Genomic DNA, 26,215 nt, shown 5'->3' on the forward strand with positions numbered 1-26,215 from the left:
TTTAGGAATAAAAGATGTCTCAAAGGACTCCAAACAGAAATGCAAAACAAAAGGAGAGGAGAAAGGTAATGAGACAGTATAGAGTGTATGATAAAACTGTCTGATCTCAACACACCAGAAATTTAATCACTGAAGAAATGTGCAGGCACATATCTTTGAACAAAGAGAATTTCAATGAAGGAGAATACTGTGGTAATGCCAAGGATGTTTAAAGGGAGATCCTCCCAAAGGCAGCGAGCACCAAGGAAGATACAGAGGTGAAGTGTGTAGCCAACAGCAGCAGTATCACAGGTCAGTCAGAGAGAGACCTTGACTTCTCTGTATTGAATAAAAGTCCACAAATTAAGGAGCAAATACAAAGTGAGAGCACTGAAGTGAAAAGCAGGACTTTGATGTTACAGGGAATCAATGTTCCAGGATGCTGGACCCCAGCAAAGGAAAATTGTTTCATGAAGGCTAGAAAAGGAACAGGATCATCACTGAAGCAATAGGGAGATCAAAAAAAGCAGAAAAGCTGTACAGGCCTGAATGTACATGGAGGCTGATCACATCACAATAGAGAAACTACAGAGAGAGAACTTGCATGGCTCTGCCTATGCTACTCCAGCTACATCAGGATTTCACCTGCTGAATTGGCATCTTGCTGTAAATAATTCAGGGCAATAAAATATCCACCCCCCCCAATATAGCAGAGTGCTACAAGCAGAAAAGGTTTTAAGAGATTATTAGAAAACTTCATACTGATGCATTACTGATGACTTCCACAAATGTCCAGCCAAGACATTACTGGAAAACTACCTTCTATGGACAAGGTCCATATAAATGGTGATTATTAAGAAGAATGAGACCAGCATAAGGTGCTTGCTTTAATCTTTTGACCACTTTAGAAACACAATACACAGGAAATCCTTGAGGTCTTAAAAAATTTAAGTTTTGGGAGAAATTTAAAAAGAAGCTTGCAACTGTTTGTATCTAATGAATCAGAAGAACTGAATTCAATTTTTAAGAGACTGAAGATGAAAGAAATTTTAAAGAATTGAATTCAATTTAAGAGACTGAAGAGGAAAGACATCTCTTGTGAACAAGAAGATATTGGCAAAAGAATAACACAGTGTTAGACCAATGTTATAGTTTAAAACCATCAAGAACCTTGCACCTCTGTTGATAGCAAGAACAACCCAAGATAAACACTGCCTCAAGTATTGCCCTTTTGCCCATTATTCTTTAAGAAAAACTGTAAAGAGCCTATGTAGCCATCCCTCAAATCCATGATTACGGATTATATTTTAAATTCTTCTTTCCTGCTTTTTGGGACTTGATTTTCAAAAGACACTGAGTACTCAAATACTAGTCCAGACAAATGGGACATTTTATTTAAATACAGCATGAAAACTCTATTTCATTTAAAATGTTCACAGCCCTCCCTAGAAATGATTTCGTTTTATTTTTGTTTTTATAACATTCATTTCTAGCCACACAGAATCCTCTTCACATTAACTTGAAATTCCCTAGATATTTGATAAATTTTAAACATACTAGTAAAGCTTCATTTTAAAAAGACTTCTCCCCTCAATATCTATCTGCTGGTTTATCACTGCATCTATCTGTGGCATATCTAATCTATATCTTTTCTCTCTTCTCCACTTAAGTTTTGTATTTTAGAACTCCATTTATAACAGTAAGTTTAAGGCACTCCTTTATAAAGCTGGAGAAAATAAATTAAGACAGAGCTGTATCTATATTTAGCAAGCAGATTCAATGGTAAAGTGAAAAATAAGAGGATACTATGGTTACAAATTTAAAGTACCATTCAGACTGGGCTGCTCTTGATGCTCAAATTCTAGTGCTCCAATTTGTAAACATTCCCAAAACCACGTTCTAGTTAGAAACTGAAATACAAGCCTATGTTATATAATTAGGAATTTCTCGTGAGTCATACTAGGCTATTTCAGTTTGCTTGTAGAAAATAGAACAGTAGCAAATAAACTGAGATACTACCTTCTGGAGAACACAGGACAATCAAAAAGAAAAGCAAGGAAAAGATACCTAAACACCCTGATAAATTGCTTTGTCACATCAACAGATGCAATCTTTGATAGCTTTTAACTGACTTCCTGCTTCCTAATATTATATTACTTTTAAATTAAGTTAACATTATGGAAGAAAAAAAACACACCATAAAGATCAGTGCTCATCTAGTCCTCTTAATGAACATTTCATATATTGTCAGTGACTGACATCAATAGAGACATCTCAAATAGACAAAAAAAGCTGCATACACATGACCAACAGCAGCAGTGCTGACATATTTTGCTGCCCTGGCAGGCTCCTCACCAATCTCTCCATATGCCAAACTAACATAGTTCCCTGGGTGGCAGCACAATGTCTGCCTCAGTGCTCCTCACAGCCACACAATTCTAAATAACTACGTCCCTGTGTGGCTGCTGAGTCACCATTTCTACCTCTCTACCTTGATTCTGAGTACCCATCACAGAGTACTCAGTCAGCCCGGGTCTGGTATGATATCCCAAATAAATTAAATGTGTGTATTACAACAGTACATTTCCAGGTCTACTTCTTATTTCCCTGAGATCTACCTTTTAATTTCCTGCAACAGGGGTATTCTCTGCTAGTCAAAATCCTCCAGTTAAATTATTTATAAACTTAATCTATTTCCTTTGAAAATATTCATGATTTCCAGTTCAAAAAGAGAAACTATATGTCCAGCTCCTCAAACACACTCAATCACAAGTGAATCAAAATTGTTATTTTCTGTTAAATCCAGATATTTGTGTATAAAGCATGCAGACAAATGGTCTTCACTATTACATGTTGCAATGGACTCTGGCATGAGTTTTCACATGACTGACTAGTATTTACACAAATAATGGATGCATAACGACATTGAGAATCTTACATGAGCCTGGTTCCCACTGAACTCAGAATTACAATCAGGTACTACATATGTTTCCAGCAATCCATCTGTGCTGTACAAAGTGGACACAGACAACAAAACCTCCTCACCTTAGTACCTGCTGGGATTTAATTAACAAAGTCAATCAGTTACAAAATATTTTCTTAGAATTAACTAAAAGATAACATTTTATGCAACTCTCCTGCTAGGTAACACAAAATAAAGACTTTTGAAGAGCCTGCTGTTGGTGAGATAATGTAGTAAAATGGCTGACAAGGAAAGAGTTGAGTTCTTTACCTTTCTGCCTTGTTAATGAGACTCGGTATCTGGGCTGCTGCAGCTTTTATAAGAGCAGAGACATGAGAATCCCATGACTGTATCTTACTTATAAGATATTCTCTGTAAGAAAATCTTTTACTCAGATGATATTTCTTGCAAGCTTGCAAAAAATCCATTAGCTCTTCAATGTCACCCTATAGGAAAGAATATGAACAAATGTGAACATTTAATTAGATGTAACGCTAATTTCGCCTAACAACTGTGAGTATCAGAACAGATTTGTTTGTTAATAGGGCAAAGTTTAAAAACTCCTACAAGTGTCAAATAATAAGCTTGTATCAACTTAACTCTAATGATCACATCAAATGATTATGATTATTTCAACAAAAAATCCCCCAAAAACAAACAAAAAAAAATGTTCAGAGCTTTTGGCCTGATAATACTGCGTGTACTTTTCTCAACAGTTAGTGCATGTCCTAAGTGCGTCATTTGATCAGATATTCACCATTACATACACATGCAACCCTACCAGATATTCACCATTACATACACATGCAACCCTACCAGATATTCACCATTACATACACATGCAACCCTACCAGTGTTAGCAGAACTGTTCTTTGCAATGTACTGCATGATTACATAAAGGGTCACATCTTCAAAGGTGTCTGTAAGTTGGCTTCAAAGCCAACTCTTCCATGTATGTTGAGTATAGCACAAGGAAAGCCAAGCCCACTACACACAGGCAGGCTTAGAAATTCCCCCTTCCAACAGTGGCAAACAGGAAGGGCTTAAATACCTACAGATGGGTCTGGGCAGAGACCAGAGTTAGGCACACAGTGCTCTATAGCAGATATTCTGCTAGCAAAAATAGCCAAGACAAGGTCTGCTAGTTACACGACCCATGTCTGAGCAGCCAAAACATAGTTAAATCTTTTTTTCACTTGCTCTACCTCTTTGATCTGGCTGCTTAACTATCTTCTGCACAAAGTGCTTGCTGCATCTCCCTCTGACAATGGCCCATGTGTAGCTTCTGTATACAAAGTTGTGCACCAGGTTTTAGGAGTGGACCTTACATGCTCCGACAACTACTTTCCATATGTTGCTTTTTAACCTCCCCCCTCAACCTGCAGGACCACAACAATCATACTCTTCCTCAAAAAGCAGCCAGAAGAAAAATGCCCAGAACTTCTGTAATCCAGAGCACTAACTTTCAACACAAATGGAGCAAAAAACAACCAAACAAAAAAAGAAAACCATAAGGAAACAACTTAAGCTACTCTACTGAAAAAGGTTTAAAATGTAGCTGAAAACAAAACTTAAGTCCTGAACATACTCTCCATCAGTATCCCTTGATAATATAACCTGGAGACACTCAACCTCTCTAAGTACAAAATCATAGTACTTCAGACACACCACAATTCCAATAATCTACATATTTAGATTGGGGAGCTCAGTACATCTCCTGAAGTATATAAGAGCACTTGGTGCCTATGGACTTTTGAACATGTGCATGTACCTCAATATTACAGTTGTGTAGATGCCTGGATGTGCATAATGAATGCATTATTATTTTTTAAATACTTTCTACGAAAGCTCGTTATGAAAGTGATAACATTAATCTTGAAACAATTCTTGAAAGTTCCTGCAGGTTTGTATTTTGTATTCTGTCTTTAGGTTAGGAATGGAGATATCATCCTATTACCTGTACTTTAGAGTAACCTTCCACTAATGTTTTAGCTGCTTCCACCTTCAGTTCTCCCTTTGAAGTGGCATTTGTTATTTGTGTAAAAAAGATGGTATGCAGCTCCTTTCTCTGGGTAACAGCCAGCTCTCTATAAGCCTTTGCAAAATATTCCTCCTGCTTTATGAAAAGGAACCTCTTCAGGCAGTCCTGCTGCAACCTGTGAAGTTTGTCCAGAAGACTTCTGTATTCTATAGCAGGCTGCAAAAAAGAAATAAATGCATCAGAAGTAATTTTCAGAATTCAACATATTTTTAAGTATCAGTGCTACTAGCTCATATAAATTTTATAAATACTTTAGTTACTGTTATTTCAGGTTTATGTGAAGGCTAATATTGAATCAGTGTACACTTTGCATAGTTTTCACCTGTTTGGATGGCAGGGCTGTACAGTTGCCAGTTTCTAATCCAGATATCACTTCCAAGGCATAATAAAGTCCTTTTAAAATTCACAAGTCTTATATAACATAAATTATATAAAACGTCATGAATATCAACACAAAAACTATATATTAAATTAATTTTTAGGTTTCATAAATCCTGAAATCTTATTAAAATTAAACAGACTCATACAGCACATACCAGTAAATAATAATAAGCATAATTTTATAAACAACATGAATTAGGAAAAAACCCTATTCTACTAAAAATCTTGAGAAGATTTTATTATCGGTGACCTGCTTTAACCATCAGTTTCTACAAATTAATCCAAGAGCATTGTTTTAGATTTACATGTACAACCATGGAGTAGAATTAAATGGTAATTACTTTAAAATCTTTTTTGGCAGAAATACTTCCCCTTAGTTCTCTAGTAAGACTTACATATTCATAGTTTTAATCTCAGATGGCATAAAGTCATTATAGAATCAAAACATACATGTCCCACAGAGCAAAGAATGCTTCTTATGCCAGCAGAGCTACCTAACAGTCACAATGTCAGTTGTTCTAAATTTCATACCAATTATCTTGAGGAGAACTGCCCTCCACACTTCACTTCTCTTTCCCAAGAGACACACTGCAGACAGCAAATAATTAATCAAAAAGGAATAGAAATTCTATGTCTTGGCTGAGAAGGGGAGGAGGTTATTGCTCTAGTTGTTTTCCACTGCTATCCCTTGGGTGTCAGTACACCTGCTGCTCAGGAGAATGGCTGTGAGCCAACCCTCACGCTCAGAATGTCCTTCTGCAGCACGTGCTGTGGCATGTATAAAACCAGGTCCTTCTACAGACAGAAAAGTCAACAGCAACAGCAATGATAGGATATGGTAAATGGACCAGGACAGGTACTGGACTGGCCTTAATTGCTTGTTTGACTCCTGCTATTCAGGATTTTCAGTACAAATCAGTCTGACCCAATGCCAATACATTTCTTACAAAGCAAAGGCACTTTTTGAGAGTATATTTAGTGTGAGTTCACACACTGAGTTTTCAGGCTCTCTCTGCAAAGGCAGGACTTAGCTCAGTGAGGTCTAGGCTCCTTCTACATCCACCTGAAGGAGAAAGTCTCCAGCAGAGTACAGTTCATCCTTAAGAAGGTGTCCACAAGTATCTCTCCCTTCCCACCTCTTGCATCTCTAGCACCTCTAGGTGCTAGTTCAGGATAGCCATATCCTACAGGCATAGAAAGCTACACAGTCACAATTTAAAATCCACCTGAAAACATCAAAGAAATTCTACTGGCTCACTAGCCTTGTGCCATTAATTTTCTCTACTTAACAGCCTGATAAAACAAAGTACTTCCTGAGAGCCTCAACATACTGGAGAACCTTTAATGGGTCATGATATGCAAAAAAAATAATTGTGTCAAAACTTTAATAATAAATTGTCATAAAAGACCTAAACAATTGTGGGTATGTGATATACAAATACCACTTGTGATCCAGAAGCAAAGCCCCACTAGTAAGTAACAAACTGCACTATTTGTTCCCACCAAGTCACCCTCTTAACAAACATGAAACATCAACTTGGGGCATTTTGGCATTTTAAGCTTACAGAGATGAAATATTCAAAACTTACCAGAATCCTTCCAAGCCACAGGAAGTTGTTACAAATAATAATAAAGGGTGGGGGGAAATCAGTTTTATTGTAAGCATCCAATATACTCAAAAAAAGACATGGAAGACTGGAGCATTGTAAGGAGTCATACTCTGACTTCTGTTATTTATTTATTTATTATAAAGAGGCTATTTCCAAGAGAAGTCTACTCCTTGCTCTGTCTAAAATATGGATTGTTCACAGAATTCACAAAATGACTAGGTTGGAAGAGACCTTAAAGATCATTGAGTCCAACTCATGCCCTAATACCTCAACTAAACCATGGCACTGCTTGCCTTCACTCATTTCGGAGGGAAATCAGCCTTTGGTTGTGCTTATATTCTAATTTTCTTCAAAAACAGAACATAAATATTGGAAGCTTTTTACCTAGACTGTAAGGTTTATGATGCAGGGAATTTGTTCTGCTCTGAAAGTGCAAAATACTTCACACAGTGTCTGAAATCTCAGAAAGTGCTGCAGTAAAACACAGTAAATAAAAGTATACCTCTTTGCAATAGTATAAGTGATTATAAAAAACCCCCAAAACAAAGAGGGTTATGACAACCCTTTGTCGTCAGATGTCACAGACTGTCTCAAGAAAAAATCATTTTCTAGTGAATTAAACAAAATTTCTTAACAACTACTCTGATCATGACATCTGAATTTTTGAACACATTTAATTGTAGATCTTTACTCTTCTAGGAGGAGAACTAAGCTGTTCTAATCTAAAAGAGAAAATATCTCTGTAAAACTACATATGATGCAAAATATCTTGGTTTAAAACCAGATTTACCTTTTCATTAATTTTCTTCATTAATTCCTCAGCCTCTTCATTTGCAGCTCGTGCTTTCTGGCATTGAGCCTCCATTGCCTTCCTAGTTTCCAGATTACACTCAGCTGTTAAAGCCACCATCTTCCTTTCATACTCCTCTTGAATCTCTTCCTCCATTGCAAGAAACTGCTTTTTGAAAACTGAACTTATTTTCTTCTCCACATGAGGAAAGAGGCTGTGATTTAAGACCATGTTCTTCAACATCATAGCAATCACTTCTTTACAGATCTGCGTTCGACTGGCCTCCAGGCTGGCATCTGCCCGTGTCAGGCTGGCAACCTCCAAACTGTGCAAAGGTAATCAGGACTGTTAGAAACTGCAGATTATGGGAAATTTCTGTCAGAAAACAAGATCCTTGTATCTAGAGCATTCAATCTCTAGACTGCATCTAGATTCACTCAATACTGGGTAATGAAATGGCAGTCAGAGATGTCCAGGAATATCACAGTATATGAGTTTATTAATCATGACAGTAATCATTCATTAAACAACACGGTGAGTCAACTTCTACTACAGCAACTTTAATGAAGTATGTCCACACTCCCATTTCCAATTCAGACAGAAAAAGAAAAATCTTTTCTTTACTAATACTCAAAACATTCCCTCAGATAAAAGCCAACAGAAATGTCTGACACCTGTCCCCCCCCCCCCCCAAAAAAAAAAACAACCCAAGCTGCTATCCCTGTTGGGAAGCAGATCAAATGGGCACCTGAATAAACAATAAATTTTACTGACTTTGTAAAACAGTTCTAAACTCACTGACCCATCTAGATTGATACATCACTGTTTCATATTCTTGGCTGGTGTACGCCCTTCTCTGCAGAGAAGAGGGGGCAGTTTCAATTTTATGCTAATACAAATAAAATAGCTGGTATCTGTCTCTCATGAACATTAACAGAGTTCTAGAAAAGAGATCAAAGCCATATAGATATACAAGAGCTTTTAGAAAATGCAATACGTCATGTTGCATATAAATACATTCTCATTTATCTGTAGAGTTAAATTGGAATTATAATTATTCTGATTTGATATACAATGTAACTACTCTAAATTCTACACCTGAACTCAATTCCACACTAGAAAACTCAGTGGATTTTGTTCCTGCATGTCAAATTACGTGAATACACAACACTGTATATTTCTGTGTGTGGACCACGTATACACAAATTTCTTTGTGACCTAAAAACATACTATTAGGGGCTTAAACCCATTCTTTTTTTTTTTTTTTTTTGCTTATGCTAAATTATTGGTCTAATTTTTCTAAAGAAAAATCTCAGAATAAATTTCAAATCCATAGCAAAGATCTTGGTAAGACTTGCAAGAGAGTGGAATGATACTACATTCAGAATCGTATAAAAGAAGACATGCAAATCTAGAAACACTTTGCTTTTTTTGTCAAACTTTCCTTTCCTTATGAAAGCAAGTAAAGTTTAATTAAAAGTAAACCACTGACATATCATCACTGCCTCCCTGACAGCCCAAGAGATGTATTCTCCCCATCCTGAAATTGATGGGGTGGAATTGTTTTCTCATAATGACTCAAATACTTGAAGTATTTGGGAGACTAGCTTTGAAATGTAATCATCAACCACAGACTGATTTTCTGTTGCAATTTCTTGACATCACAGAAACACACTGGTGACGGCTGTCCTCATCATGGCAACCTGCTGCAGGGCTGGCTGGTTGGCTGCAGCTGCTAAACCTCCTCCATTTTACCCCCTCTTCCTTATATACAGGAACAGAAATTCCTGCAATTGAAGTACCATGAGCCTGAAACATTTCTCTCAGTAATCTGAAGATCCTCTAAGAGCTAATATTTGCTATAATATCCCCAAGGCAACACAAGCATCCAGCTTCTCTGTCCTGTCTACAGATGGACACTGCAGCTGGAGGTACACAGCTTTCTTGGGTAACATTTCACCTACATTCATGGTAAAGTACCTCAGGGCACTGATCCCTGGGCAGAGTCCTTCTTGCTCCAGTAAAGAGGGCAAGTGATGGCAGGATCAATGTATCAGGATGTGTGTTTTCTCTTAAGTCATTTTGCTTACAGTCTCAGGACACAGCCAGCTATTATCAAGCTGTTTTTGACAACTTGAAAAAAAAAGAGTTGTGTAAACGCACTTATACAAAAACAAGGAATCAGAGAATGGGAGCTTCTTGCTATAATATTTCTCTAATGACTGTGAGGCATTGGTAGGAGGCTTTCCTTCATAGGTTCACAAATTCATTACTAGCCTGTAAAATCGAAGCCACCAGATTTTTCTTTTTTACTTCCTGCTTTAAGTTCAGCAGCTCTAATTTAATTGAAGCATATCTGTCTTCTGTGAGAAACATCCTGCCTTTCAAGCATTCCCTAACAAAGACCTAAACATTTTAATCAATTGTTCCACTAGGTAATTTCTCCAAAGAGTGCCTCATCCTTAGAATTTTATTAGTTACATCCTTCAACTCTCTTTGTTTGCCATAACAACAAGTTCCTAAGTCATTATTTTTCTGTTCTTCAAGCATGCAATGATAGATGGTTGCCCCAGCACCTACTAACCCTTTTTTACTGAGATGTGAAAGACTGAATTCCTCATCCCTCTCCTTGGAAAGTAACACTTCACAGCTCTACCACATTGTTACATAGTTCATAACACATAATTTATTCCTTATCACAAATACAGGGCTTTTTTAAAGCATGCCTCAAAGAAGATTAAAGCTATTCCTCACCCACCTCCCTATTACTTTTCCACTCTTGTTCATAATTGATCCCAAGAATGAAAACCAAAATGAAACACAATCAGAACATTTCCTGTTATCTTTCCCTCAGTCTTCCCACAGCACTTCTTCCTACTTGCTGCAAGTCATTACAGACTCAACCTGATTCCATTTCCAGCAAGATTTCCATGCTCCTTTTCACCCTCAAGGAGAACTACAGTACCCCAGTAACTCCACATGATGCAAAATGCAGGAGGAGCAATGGTAAAAATCACCTGATGCTGCTGTGTCAGCAAGTGAATAATGAGTCTCCTGGGATCTCAGGTGTATTTAACCTGTAACTCATACTCTTCATTTTCCTGACAGCACGCTGGTGAAGAAGGCAATGGAAGAGAAGTTCATGAACTGTTCCACCAAACCAAGGGTAACAGCAGAGAGAAAAGTAATTACAAGCCATAGCTCTCCCAGGTCACATCTTTGAAGATAGCACCCACACCATCACCTTTTGGCAGTGGCAGCTGAAGAAAGGTTGTGGCTGTAAAAACATGAAAGCTCCCTTCCATATGATGTGCTCTGCTTCCAGTCTGTGATCTTCATACAGCAGCCAGCAGAAATGAGACAAGCTCATCACACACATCAGAAACCTTGCTTCAAGCTCTTTACTCAAAACAGAGAGGTTGAGGACACCTCTAGCATGCTGCTTCACACCAACAGTCAGTAAAACAGGAATCCTGTACATACTGAATGCTTTCATTTGGTTTCATTCAACTCCCTCAGAAGAACAATGTTTACAATCAACCAGATTAAATGTTTCACGTCACATAGAGGTAAAAAATTCTAGCCTGACACTCTGTATCCTCAAGCCAAGGTACATTTAATAATTTGCTTTAAATGCTCTGCACTCTGCTTGTTATTGTAATTGATGTTTAAAAGGTCTTGCCTCACTTCCTGAGCATATTCAGCATCATAGAAACATGAAAGCTAATGAAGTACACGTAGCTGATGGCAACCTATTGATGAAAAAGTTGAAAGCTTTTGTTGGACAAAGCATGCAAAGAAAGGATGAGAATAGTTCAGAAGGCAGGTAACACAAAAGGATGGGGGAAGGAAAGCTGAACAGACACACAGAAAATGAAACTTCAAACAGCAAGTGCAAAGCTTTATCACTCACTTGAAGAAAAAGAGGTTTTAAAAATCTGTTAGAGAGATCTGGAAGGGGAGAATCCCAGACGCCAAACATAGAGAAGCAGAAAGAGTTCCTGAGCAAGTGATGTCCTCCACAAACCTAATGAAAGAATACAGGAAAGCAGCTGAGGTCAGGAAATCAAAAATAGTTAATTCAAAAAAAGACAGACCAAAACACAACACACTACAAAAAGTTGAAACCTCTCATTAATGACCAAGTAATTGTGTCTTTAAGTCTTATTATTCAAATTACAGGCTCACAGAGAGAATTTTTGAACAGGAGAACTTATAGCTGCTGAATTTAACAGTCCTAAAAATAACTAATGGCTTTCAAACACATTTTTAAAACTAAATCTGAATTTATAAAGATAAGAAACTACTGTGACACAACTTTCTGAAGTCTAAACAGGAGAGAAGCATTAAACCAATTCCCCTTTGATAACATTTTCCCATCAAAACAGAAAAGCCTGTCATTCTCAGAAGGCTCATCTCTCCTCGGCCAGTGGCAGCTAATTAGTAGCACACAGATTACAAGAGTATCCAGAGGAGACTGGAGCTCTATTGTAGCTGTTTCTGTAAAAGTACTGCTTCAAATACACAAGGCTCCTGGAAAGATGTAATTAAGTAATTTAGAGCCATTTGTGGACACTTTGTCTCCACTGTTTCCACTTCAGCAGTGACTCAGAGCCCCAAGGCACAGCAGCTGCACCAATTCCGGATGGAGAGAAGAATGGAAAGAGGGAAGGACAGACAGACAAGTACCCCAGCCCAGTGGCATCCACTGTTATAGCCAAAGCAGCACATGTCCTGTACCCACAGTGACAATGGGACAGCTGCAGTGAGGAAAGAAATGGGAGGACAACATCCAGACATTATGGTCCATGTTGCCTAGTCACACTTTGGAGGAGTGAAGATGGAGAAAGACAAGAAGAATCACAAAGAAACCAGTTCCTGCCGTGCTGGCTTTAGTCACAGTAAATAAAGAAAGCCAATGAGCATAATGGGCATTAGAGGTCTTCAAAAGCTGTTGATGTGCTGTTTCACAAATTATCCATTTATTGAGGGATTAGTAATACGGTATCAGTAAGCTGGGCTGTCTTTTGGTTTTTTGTCTGTTTAGTTTGTCGTTGCGCTTTGTTGGTGGTTCCTTAAAGAATGTCAATGTGACCTCTCTGTGTAGCCCCACACCTTCCTCCCTTCAACACCTCCCTCCTTTTTTCCTTCCTTTACATTCTATGTTCTTCTACTGGGTCCAGTCTCAACAGAGGCTGTAAACACTTCAGGGCTGGGATTTACACAGCTGCAGCACGACAAGGCACAAACCTCTGCAGGAGATTCAAACTGCACTAAAGTAGAAGCAGAGGCAATGGCATGAGGTCTGAACACCCACCCACAGCTACTGAGTGCCCAAACCCAAATTCTTCTGGCACTCCTGTGCCAGAGTGGGATGTGTGGCATTTCCCTGGTCCCTGCCTGCTGCCAGGCTATGTTAGCACAGGTCTGAAGGATATTCTGTGATACACCAGTAGCTGTACTGGCCTGCAGCCAGCTCTGAACTGGGGGAGTTCATGCATCAGTCCTGCAGCACTTACACAGCCAAGAGTGAACTCAGCACAGCTCATGCAGCAGCCTTACAGAGAATACAAACAGCAGATCAGTAAATGAAATTGTTAAGAAAGGTACACAAGGACTATCTAAGGGTGATTTCACATGGGTGAGTCACAGGTTAAGTTTAGCTTTCCAGAAGTCAGAATGCTGACAAAAACAAAAACAGGATTCATGATATACAGGCAAGAAATATTAATTAAATAAAAAATGGAAAAAGATGAAAAATTGAGCTGAGAGACCAGAAGCTCCTCAGAAAACAAAGGTTCATGAAAACCTGATAGAAAGTCTAAGCATTAGATCTGGCAGCAGTTTCACCTATCAAATTCCTTTAATTCTCCACAGCAATATAAGAGAGTATTTCAATTCTTTAAATTAAATTATCTGTTTAGAAAATATTTTTAAAATACAGCACTTAAGAGACTGAGAACCTCTGCATTGCTTGCAGAAAATAAGAAATACGACAAATCAGCGATCTTCAGAAGATCAATTTAAAAAATACATCTACCTATAATACTGCTGCTGCAACACAGTTCAGAAAATGGTTATTTCACTCTTTTGCTCAGAAAAGATACTATGCAAAGAGAGTGCATGAAAGATTCCAATTCTGCTTCTGGTGAAGTCATCACACATTCACACATTTCACCACTGATTTCAAAAACACCAACTTCAGCCTGGATATTAACAAAATAATAAATAAGTATGATTGCTATATGCATTATGCATTAATGCCTGAGGAGCTTCCAACTCTGCTATGATTTCCTCAGATTCTTCTGATCTATCCACGCAGGGTGAGTATTCAGATGACAGAAATGGTAGGACATATCAATCTTCATTAAAAATTATATGGAATAAAGCATTAGGTACACCACAACTCTCAAAAGAAGACTCTCTTCTGGATGAGATAAATTGTTCCAGGTAGAGAGCAGAAATGACCCTTATAATTCTAAACACTTCATAGTTAGCCAACATCAAAGAAAAGCAGCATTTTTACGTTGAAGACAGATATGCATTTATCAATTTTAAATTACTTGTTTTCTTCAGCTCCCCAGTCTTACAGGCTCCTATCATATCTTAAGCAGTTGATCTCTGATAAAAAAAAGTATAGTTTACACACTTGTGAAGTTTCTAGCAGCACTCATAACACAGAACCAGAAATGCAGGGTTTGGAGTTCATACCGTGAGCATTCACTGCATCTTATATCAACATGATTACTATTTAGTTACATTCCTGCATTGTACACATTTCACAAAAAGAGTACTGAATATGCTCTTCCTTCAAAAATTCTAAACTTTTAATCACATTCTTTCCAAGTTATGAAAACCAGAAGTTTAGCTCCTTATAATTTTTTTGGTACTAACCATGCAACTATTTCTCACCATTTTCTGTGTAGGAATAGTCAAGTCTAGGTGCTATGACAACATGATCATTTATTCCTCATCCCTGGCAGTGTTCAAAGCCAGGCTGGACAAGGCCTTGAGCAACCTAGTCTGGTGGGAGGTGTCCTTGCTTATGGTGGGTGGGTTGGGTCTAGAGGATCACTAAGATCACTTCCAGTCCCTGAAGATTCTATAATTCTCTAATTCTTACTTTCCATTTAAATTCAGGGTTTAAAAAAACCAGAACATTTGCTCCATAGCAAATCAAACTGGCATGTACAGCAAGAAATTTGCATTTTAAAAGAAAAAGTGAACTTCTAATATCATGGTAAAGAGTTTTTATTTTTCTATGAAGGCTTTTTGGAGACAGTTTGATTCTGCTCTCTAGTACATTGGCCTCAGTGTCCTCTACCACAGGAAAAAATCAGCTGCAATACATATTACTCATTTACTAAAATAATTGGCAGTATGTATTGTGTACCAGCAGGCAGGTTCATATTCAGCTAAAGCTTTGACAAAGTCAAGGAAGCACTGCTTACAAAATGAAGATTAAAAAGAAAAGGTGTAGTAGTGAAAAGCCATTTAAAGAAATTAAGTTCCCTTTAACACATCTGTATCTTTTGAGACTATGAGAATGATCCAGCTTCATCACACTGGACACAAACCCAAATTGCTCAGCTTTCTTCATATTCTCCTACAGACATAAAGAAAGAGACCCACAACATTTTGGAACATTATCTTCTAGTATGCATGTCAAATATCCAAATCATATCTCTTCCCCTCATTAGTACTCACTGCCCAGAAGCCAATATTCAGTAATACACACTGCAAGGAACCTACTGAGAATAAAAGCCAAGCTATTTTGCTGCATAATGTACATCAAGGATATGTCTTATTAAGACAAAATTCACAAAATGAGTAACCAAGAAGCTTCTGAAACATTAAAAGTATATTTTGTTCTCTAGCCAATCCTCCTGACACTGCAAACTGTCTACACTCCAAAGCTGTCCCTGTCCATAAATATTGAACACATGCTCCTGATGTATCTCCTAAACAATTTGACACTGTCACTTCTTAAGAGACAGAACAGCTTTATATTGCAAAGAAGAAAACAACATGTGATCTTACTTTTCAGAGTATTTTTGTCATTTGTATCTGAAAGACCAGAATGATTCCAACCATGAGAGTGCAATGAAAAGGATGCTATCAATTATGCTGGCAAGCATAGAGACAAAAATGAAACATACCTGCACCAAAACACACAGAAGGAATTACCAAGCTAGCATACAAGCAAGATGATGTTGGTTGGCTGAAAACACCTATCACCCCCTCAATCATATTTCATAGCAGGAATCACTGTAACTCTGGATACCTTTGTGGTCTACCTACTAAACCTCATCCTGGAAAAGGAAAAGATAGCTTAGAAGGTGAAGCAGGTTAGTGAGTGTTGACTAATGGGCATCTACTTTTTTCACTGCAATGCTCTATCTCTTTAGAGGTAAACAAAACAGAAACTGAGGAAGGAAAAGGAAGCAAGAGATATATGCACTAACTTCATAAAAACATTAAAAAACTTCAGCCTTTGGACACATATTCAAACAAGGTTACAAATCCTGTTTTATAGGTTTAGAAATAAACCTGTTATAAAAATAAACCTTTAGAAAGGTCTGCAAGAATATTTACCTTTCTAATCCATAATGTATCTGAAAATAGCCCAGCAATTTTTTTCAACCTAGCTAGATACTAACTATCCCTGAAATAAATTAATGCTGAAGTGAGTTTAAAAAAGTCTTTGATCCTGTTCTTTTAAATATTCACAAAATTATTCTCCGGATATGCCTTCTCAAAACCTGAGTTGCTATACAGTTATAAAAGCAAGAACCAATGTGCAATTTATAGAGATAAGTTCCCAATTATCAGGGAAAGGCAGAAAATAATAATGCTATTAGTTACCCTTCAAGAAAGAAAATTCCATCCATGGTCCTGTAACTTTTCAGCTTCTACAGATTTTATGGTTGCATAATACTGCCTTTAACCTCACTTACCAGGAGGTAATGATATGACTGCATAAACAACATTTGCTCATCCTCACATAAGACTTTTTTATAAAATTCAGCTGAAGAACAGATGACCTTTAGCAGTAGCATGTTTCTGTCAAAAAGCCTTTCAACAGTACCAGGAGTGTTTCTGTGCTCTAGCAAGTGGTCCTAGCAATCACAGGTACACAGTATCTTTCTGGCAGCACTACAAACTGTCACACCTTAGACTCTAATCCAGCTGTTTTCAAAATACACTGCTGAACAATAATGCTGGCACTCAGGAGGGGCTCTCTTTTCTAGGACAAAAGCCACCCTTTTGAAAGAAGAATGTGTTAAGCAATAGTAGAATACTGTGTTTCAACATTTTCTTGCACACCAAGAAGTTTCCTTTCACATAGTGAAACACAGAGAGATAAAGCAGGGTGTTTATTTGGACTGGAAACTTGCATGTCTAAGGCCTAGATGGTGTTGTGACTTCTACAAATGAATCAATATGAAATATGATGGCTTTCCCTTCCCATAGATGATTGTCTAAAACAGTTCAAAAAACATAAGGTAGTTCAGTAATATGTGTAAACAAATACTATTAAAAAAAAAAACAGTAAAGAAGAGATCCTCAAAACATATTCAAAGGTTTGGCTGATGATAAAAATAATAAATGTGATGTAATAGCAGTGAATTCTTACTCTTCTAAAGCCTGATGCATGTTCCCAGGTTCTTCAAAGGACAGAATATCAATGATTTGGTCATTCATAATTATATCTTCACTAAAGAGATCACCTGAATTAAACTGAGAATGCTCCAGTTTGTGATTTTGGCTTAGATCAGGCTGTATCTCCTAAAAAAAGGAAAAAAAAAAGGAGAAAAAGTAGCAAACTTTAGATTATAAAAAAAATGTATAATGAGTGTCTGATCTAATTTTATTTCAGTTTAACTCTAGGTGAGAAGGTTTCTACTTATAATCAAACTGTAAAGCTGGAAAGAGTAGAAAGAGGTTGTGCAATTCAGATATGTATCTGAAATCAAATGTACTACTTTTATTTCAGACTGATCTTTTTTGTATAGAACTGATCTGGAATACAGATTAAGAAATGGAGAACACAGAATACTTGTGAAAGTCATCTAGGAAGTTGTCTTCCAGTTCAAACTTTCTAGGTATTTTTTTTAAAAATTGCCATGGTATACAAATTACATATGGCAACATTACAGTATTATTAGGTGAACAACATGGAAAAATGAATCCTATCCATGATGGAAGTGACTCACTTCACAGAGACTTCAGACTGAGGGCTAGTAATATTGTGTAAAAACCCCACTATAAATATTTGCTGCTAGACCAAGCTGGACCTTATTTACTAATTCATTATCTCTATTTCTTTTGTAAAAGGAAACAAGTCACATCCTTTTCATTGAAAGAGATTCATTTTTCAGACCTAAAATAAATAAAAGTTACTGATGGTGTAATTTTCAACAGCAGAAAGGCTGTAAGTGATTTGTGAGCTACTCTGGTTAGTCCAGAGGGATGAGAGATCCACCACCCTTTCAGCAGACAAGGGGTTCAAAGCTCTCAGCACACCTCTCTTTAGGACTGCACCAATCACTGTAATAGTCTCACTAAGGTCTGTAGCTCCCTCCCAATGAAGGTGTTATACTTAACATAAATACAAAAATAATAATAGGAATGGCTGGAATTGCACCAACTTCATTAATATCTATCAGATTCTGTATTTTCTTTCTCTGGTGCAATATATACTGAAATACTTAAAAATGGCACAGTACAATGAAAATACTTTACCTTCAATCCCATCTGTTTTGCTTAATCACTGAAGATATTATTGCACATTGAAGAAACTAAGACCAAAACTCAAATCCATATTCCTGATAATCAGAAAAAAAATTTGCACCAAAGTTGCTCTGTTCAAAATAACCCAGAGACATTCTGCTTTTTATTCTGAGTAATGGAGGGGAGGAAGAGAGGAATATGGAAAGACATGAACAGGCAAAGTGTAATCCCCTTCTGATCTAGAGCCAATATCCAGGTACTGGCAGCAGTTTTTTTTGATAAGGGTATCATTCTTACACTCACCTCTAAACCTGACTGCACTTAAGTTTAGAGGGTGTAGGGATTACATTACCTGTGAGCCAAATCCATCACTTGGTAGCTTCTTGTTCATCTTCAAAAACTCTTTAGATAATCTTAGCAAGTTATATCATCACATATGATCAGTGAAAAAAATTAAATAACCTACCCTGACAGACAGTACAACTCACCTGGTTTTTACTACAGAAACTCCATTTTAATATTTGGGTCCGGTAAATGATGAAAAAGACAGCACATGTCAACATAAGGGAAACAAAAAAAGCAATGAAGAATGCTGAAGCACTGATGGCATGGCTGTATAAAATCTGAAATTAAAAGATCATTTAATTAAAATGTTATTTTTAGTATGTAAAAAGGTCAGATCATAACTGTAATTGAAACACTGAAACTGTAAGCAAACTGTAAATTATTTTTAAATGGCTTCACACAACTTCAGGATTTCTCAGCTCTATGTTATTACTACATTTTGATGAATATTTTCAAACAAGTCTGTATTTTCTATAGGTTTCCAAGTCAGCACAGTTTGCTATGTTCACCTTGTCCAAATTCCTGTGTAATTCAAGCAAGAGAACCCCACAGACTATATTTTTTTGCTTTGACTTTTGGATGCCCCGCACTTAATAGACTATTTTCCAAAGCTGCCACTCTCCTAAGAAGTCTCATTGAAATTTCTGGCATTTGATGTTGCTCATAGGCTCTGGAAAGTCAGTCAGATGTTGGCTACTTTAATTAATGGTCATTTCTTAATTCAATGAAACTGAGTAAAAACCATAGGGCGAAAGTACTAATATGAGTTCAGAATAAAAATACAACTGACACCCACCCAATCTGGATGCAACCTTGCAGCTTCTCCATTAGCCTGAGTCAGAAAAGGCTGGCAGAACCATGAGCCTCAAACAATTTTTTAGACCTTTCACTTTAGCTCTTAACTTAATCTTTAAATTGAATTGCATTAAAAATTAATTTTTACTTCATGCTCTATGTAGCAAAAGTTAATTCAGTGTTTGTTTAGTTCTATGAGATCTTTCAATGAAAAACATAGCACAGCTATTAGTATAATGTTTCACCACTGATCATTCTGCTGGGGCTAGGAACTGTAAATAATTAACATGCTGCTTGCAAGCTGGGTTTGGTTTTTTCTTGGAACAGAAACCTGACAGCATTCCACAGAGTCAACGATAATTCTGCATAGGAAATGATATTCAAACATGGCCTACAATTTGAATATAATTTATTGCAATTTGACACCTCTGTCACATCAGGACTCTGACTGAGATCCCTCTACTTTCAGGGAACAGGAGATGCCACAGATAATACTTAGGGGAAAAAAGCTGCTTTGAAACCACTCATCATTTTGTCTGAACCCATTTACATTTGTCTAATTTCCATGCACTCTGTGAAATTTAAGGATCTCTCTAGACTTCTGGGGAAAGCAAGAATCTGGTGAGGCTATGGATTCAGTGAAGCTGGAAAGAAGCTGCTTAAGAAGCTGCATTTCTTTTGGTGAAGAAAAACCACTGGCTATGGAATGACTCTGTGCTTTCTAAGTAACCGGTGAGACCCATGGTGGGAGAGTAAGTCTGCATGAGGGAAGGCAGTTTTGTCTGTGCTTTTATACTTAAAGAAATGGGCTCTGGAAGGACAGTCCATGTCTTTGGGGGAGCTGTCAGTCCAAGCAGAACACAGCAGGTGCTTAATGCCATCTGAAAGTACCACAGCAGATGGTGCAGGGGAGGTGCCAGAGCCCTGGCTCAAGTCAATACCAGTGCTGGCTACAGAATGACCTTCAAACCACAGAAACATCGGCAGGCCTCAAAAGCCATTCCTGAAGCCAACCTCCAAAGCCATCCCAGCAGTGGGAAGAGGCATTAGAGGCCCAAGATTCTTTCAAGGACTGATATGCTCCCACTGCTTTGCATGATGCTGAGGGAAGCAAACCTCATGAAAATCAGTGTAAAGGAATTATTATCATCTCTCCCATGCAACAGGCTTAGATGGGAGAAATTCCCTTTTCACCAGTGTCCCGTTCAGCATCAAACTCCCCCAGCCAAGGGCAGAGGCACAAAGTAATGACAGGTCCTGAAGCACTGTGGGATGACATGGGGCATGGACACTCAGATGAGCAATACTCTTATTTTTCCATAACCCACAAAATTACCTTGTTCCAGGCAAGCAAGCACTTTCTTCCAGTGGCACAGAAGAGAAAGGGTTTGTGAAACTTTAAAGAACAGCATAGTATCTAAGTGTTAAAACAAATCTTGTGAAAGCTGATGGGACCAATGTAGCATGACACTGTCATGACTACACAATTAATTCTTCACTTGTCATTCAAATACTGTCCACTTAGTCACATATGTGCATTGACTTTAACATATGCAGGAACAGGCTTAAATAATTACTTTTAATAAATAAATCTGAGATGGAGAGCATTTATGACAGCTGACAATATGAAGGAAATAAAATATATCACACCTTCTCCAGCTAATCCTAATTTCCTTGCACAAACTGGTTTCATTCCAAAACACCTTATGCTTGGCCACAGCCCAAAGTCAAATATCATGCAAGTGAAACATGATGTGTTAAATAATTTCTAAGTTTTACTTTTCAAAAATTTACAGTATTTTCCACACATCTTTACCACACGTTTTAGTTACAAAGCCTGTTCATTTACTAAGTTCAAATGCAGCTGAGCTAATTTTACCCACCTATGGAATAGCTCACAAGAACTTTTTGAGGTCTAACTATCAAGTTCAAATTGGAAAAAAATAATAAGCACAGTAAAAAGGTTTTATGTATAATAACAGATTGCAGAAATTTTCATGGTCAGTTGAGACCAATGTAGCTTACAGTCTTGGCTTAAGACATCAGCAACTGCTGCAGATCAATTCACACCAAATTTTACAAAAAACATTCATGAGGTTATTTTTCTAACCCAGTCAGCTACCTCATGGTTTACACCTCTAAGAGTTTCCAAAAAAATAGATTTATGGCAAGTCTATTTGTAATTCTTAGCTATAAAAATGTCCAATCCTTATAAATATTACTAGATCTTTATCCAGGGACTATGAGTTCTCTAGCTTTTGTATAGTTTTAGTTCATATCATGTTTAATCATGGCTTTCATTTTAACAGAATGGGCACTTGATCTTCAATTACAAGAAAGCCACGTCTGGACATGTTATCTATTACAATAATAAAAACTGAGAAGGCAGAGATGCCAGCAGAAGAGAATACTGGAACAAGAGGCCCCTGTGCCCAATCACCAAACAGATTACTTATTCTAAAGGCAGAGAGAAACTCATGGGACAGGTCCATGGAAGGAATGAGTGGTCTAGTCCTCAGGACCTATTCAGGCAAGCCCTATCCACATGCACAACCATGGCAAAAATGTTCTATGGTGAAACAAACTGTTTGCTTCTGCCTGAAGACAAATAATCCCAGCACTCTTACCAACCAAGCCAAAGCTTCTTTAAAAACGACCCCTTGCAACAGCAGCCTGTCAAATTAATGAGAGGCTGGGGGAAAGAAACAAGTTTGGGGAAGGGATTACTCTAGCAATGAAACTGAGGGATGAAGTAGAGAGTTTTTTAATAAAAAAACTATCTAAAAGAATAATAGTGCTGCAATCAATGTAATTTTGAAGGTTTATTTGGCCTGTTAAAAACTACAATTCAGAACTACTTCAGAAGCCAAGAACAGAAAGTCATATTGGAAGAATTACTAGTTAAAAAATGAAAGGAAGCATAAACTATGCCACTCTTTCCAGAGTTTTATTTGTCTGGCTTGAGTATCAGCATCATACAGAAACCTTTTCTCAACAGGTGGAGGATACTTTTACCCTTTTGGAAAAACAAAAAGCTTTCTCATGGTGGTTAGGCACAGCAGCAGGTGAGCATAATGCTCATCACAGTTTCCTATGCCTGGATGATTCTTCAAATGAAAGAACATGGCAAAGAGCATTATGGCATTTTTAGATTTTCCATACTAAATATTGCAGTTTAAGAAGACCCCTTATGCTGTTTTCTTCCTCTTAAAATCTGAGAAGGCAGAACCTGTGTATGATTACTAGCCAATAGCTGAGTGATGAGACACAAGTACACAAGTGCATCCTTAGCTCCTAGGATTTACTTTACAATGTCCAGAAGTATAAGCAGGAGAGTCAATGTAATACCAAATCATAGAATTTACCTTGGTCCTTTCTTCTTCTGTTATGGTAAGTGATGCTGTCAATGATACGAGATGTGTTTTATTCTGAGAGATATAAAACATTACCTGTATTAAAAAAAAAGCAGAATGCACTGGCAAAAAGCCTAGAGTTTCTAGAAAAGCCTCTCCTTAGAAGATTGGCTATACTTCTCATTAAGCTTAAAGCTGAAATAAATCTGATAGAAAAACGCAGTGTACTTCAGGGTAACACTAAAAGACATGGAAGCAGCTGCTCTGCAGGATTCACTCCCCATATCCCAATGCACAAAGTATTACATTTTTCTTTGCCTATAAAATCTGGGTTGACTAAGAATGCACAGAACAGAAGCCACAGTCAGTACATAAATCTCTACTTTTACCATGCCCTGTTTTTTAAAGTTTTCCTTTCCACCACTCTAGTACCACTCCCATACATATGGAACACCTCTTCCTCCAAAACCAAGGAGAAAGGCAAGTGAAATGAAAACACATCTGCAGGTTATAATTACATGTAATTATGAAAACCAGAGAAAAACCATCAAGCCATATTAAAGGATTGAAAAATTTTACTTTGGCAGAAACCACTTGTCCTGTCTCCTACTCAAAGCCAGGCTGATTCCAGTATCAGAACCAGTTGTTTCAGAGCCTGATGGAACAGAGTTCTCAAAATCAGCAAGGATGGAGATTTCTCAGCTTCTCTCAAAAATCTTTCAGACACAGAAAAGTCTTACACTAAAAGGTGTCTTTCTTATGAGCAAGGAAGCTTTTCCTTTGCTGCAACTTGTTTTTCACTTAAAATAAATTATTTTATTATAAAAACATGGCAAAACTTTCCATCTCTCTGAGACTTCAGGAATACGCATGTAAGTATGTGAGACATTTATTTGTGGGACAGATTAATAAACTGGAGAGATATATGAAAAGTATAAAGAAAGGCTACAAGACAACACACAAAAATACTTAAGGAGGTCTAGGACTTTTTAAGCTATAAAGAATAATTAATGCATTTATAAATTCACAGTAAACAATCAGAGAGCTGAAGAGTTTAATTTCATTACATGATGGCCTCATTGTTTAGGCAGGCAGGAACCACCTTGGAGACTGGTGTTTTTACAAAACTTGCGAAGAGCAGAATAAAATTGTGAATAAAATACCTGTGATGAACTCCTGAAAGTTAGCTTTGCAGGCAGTGTCAAGACCCTGCCATGCCACATTTCTTCTGCATCAAGAAGTGCAGAGTAGTTGATTGCAAAGTGTTCTCCACCTATTAAAACAGGGATATGGAGAGATTTGCTTTCTTCCACAAAAATTTCTCAAAAATCCCTGGGGAATCAGAAACCCTTGGGACAAAAGAAACCGTTGGGACAGCACTGGAGCTTTTCCTTTCTGACACAGCAGATGTCACACATCCAGAGTAGACAGTTCATGGCCACCTGAGCTCAGCAACACCTTTAATATCTGCTGCCTCTAAGAATTCAAGCAAATTCAGCCCAGGATCTGGAAACTGCATTAAATGATGCCCCGACCTACCCAAAAGCATAATTTTTTGATACCGAAAATCACATGAGATAATTTTAAAATATTTTTGTTATAAAATGGACGGCCTACATTTTAACCACTAACTTGTTGATTCTCCCCTTGTTGAAACCAAAGAGAAATCTGACAGAATTCAGGTGAATTTTCATTCACAATGTACTTATGTATGGAAAAACTATTATGGCCAACACTGAGCATGACTGTACATAGGCCAGTGTAGACAGAGCCTTTCTGTTCAGCCCCCGTGGCAAGGTATGGGCTGACTTCAGGACTAATATAGTAATGACCAAACTTCAAACTATGCAGAAATCTGGTCTTCTGGATTTTTTTCTGGTTCAGTATTTTTCATACTGATTTGTTTGGAAAAGGTGGCTTCAACTCCAGCTTCAGTAATTATAAATAAATTATGTAGCTGCTCCAAATTGGCTTACTATGATCAGATACGAAAGCCATTTTTCTATTCTTTTTCAGGGATAATTGTTTCCAGGAAATCTCCGTGGAAAGCCAGCAATTCCTTCACATTTCCAAAAAGACCAGTCCTGCAACCATTGCTCATACTGCTGTAAAAAGAAATGGAGTTTGGCTATCCAATTACATTCATAGAGCAGCCCCAGGTCTACTAATTTCCCTTTTCTACGTGGAAATCTTTCACCATAAAACTATCATAACCAGAGATACTTCCATCATAAACAGGAATCAGTGAACACTTCTGAAGCTCCTGGAGAAATGTTGTGACTCCCAAAAGCAAGCTGCTAATTTTTGACATGTTTGTGATTAGGAAAAAGGAGATTAAGAAATCAAGAAAGATAAAATTTAATGCATGTGCACTGATTAAACTGCTACCAATTAGAAAAGGAACAAAGTGACTTCACAACTGGAAGAGGATTATTTCTCCATTACTTGCTTTGACTTTATAATTTGTTCAGTTTGGAGAAAACCCATACTAAGAAGAGCTGCCTTATTTCTGGTGAATCATCTTCCCCGTTTGTATGGCCTTTTGCAATTCCAATGCACCTCAATACCTGAACAAGCTGAGCTGCTACACTTGGCTAAAAATGCCTCAAAATATGATTAAAATGCCTTTTGCAGAAATTTTTAGAAATATCCAAAATTAACAAATACAATTGTGAAATACTGTCTTTCATTTTTGATGGCAACTTTTACAAAGTAAAGGAGGCTCAGTTCTGTGCCTGGAAGACTGGAAGCAGTCCAAAGGTGGGAGTCAAAACAGTTAAGAGTGACCTGACAAAATTGGAAACTGCAGCCTAAAACCTTTCCTAGACTTTTTCACTTGTATTAACTGATAATCATATAATTTACACCATTATAACTAATTAAATCAATAAATACTGTGATTTTAACAGATGCACTCATATGTGTTATGAGGGGTATTTTATTGCAGATTTTGTTACCTTGCAAGACACTTTTCCTGTAAATCTGTATGCCATTTGTGGTCTTATTCCCACTGGTTTTTTGAACATGTAGTCCAGTGATGTTGTCCATGAGGACAAGATCTGTGATGTTTGTTGACAGCAATGTGTTGGTGTTATTAATCACAAGTGTAATATATGCAGTTTGAGGGTCATGTTCAACATCCACCTGAAATCAGAAACATTAGTATTAATGGAGCAAGATGGCTGTATGTACATCTTAACAGTAAAATTCATAGCCTTGATTACA

At 37.4% G+C, this 26,215-nt stretch overlaps 1 protein-coding gene across 12 annotated transcripts in view; it reads right to left on the bottom strand.

The window, feature by feature from the left end:
- EVC2 (EvC ciliary complex subunit 2) overlaps positions 1-26,215 on the bottom strand; it is a 61,227-nt gene that overhangs the window by 21,209 nt on the left and 13,803 nt on the right. For 7 of the 12 annotated variants that reach the window (XM_059845187.1, XM_059845186.1, XM_059845188.1 and 4 more), the window contains 8 exons: positions 25,948-26,134; positions 24,154-24,263; positions 23,003-23,086; positions 18,986-19,120; positions 17,401-17,552; positions 7,764-8,088; positions 4,899-5,138; positions 3,212-3,387 (listed from right to left, as the gene is read on the bottom strand). In XM_059845187.1, the coding sequence (XP_059701170.1) occupies positions 3,212-3,387; positions 4,899-5,138; positions 7,764-8,088; positions 17,401-17,552; positions 18,986-19,120; positions 23,003-23,086; positions 24,154-24,263; positions 25,948-26,134 (1,409 nt within the window). The remainder of the gene's footprint in view (positions 1-3,211; positions 3,388-4,898; positions 5,139-7,763; positions 8,089-17,400; positions 17,553-18,985; positions 19,121-23,002; positions 23,087-24,153; positions 24,264-25,947; positions 26,135-26,215) is intronic. The other 5 variants (XM_059845191.1, XM_059845196.1, XM_059845189.1 and 2 more) reach the window with 3 other exon arrangements.

This window comes from Haemorhous mexicanus, chromosome 4 (assembly GCF_027477595.1).
Source record: "Haemorhous mexicanus isolate bHaeMex1 chromosome 4, bHaeMex1.pri, whole genome shotgun sequence".
Taxonomy (NCBI): Eukaryota; Metazoa; Chordata; class Aves; order Passeriformes; family Fringillidae; genus Haemorhous; species Haemorhous mexicanus.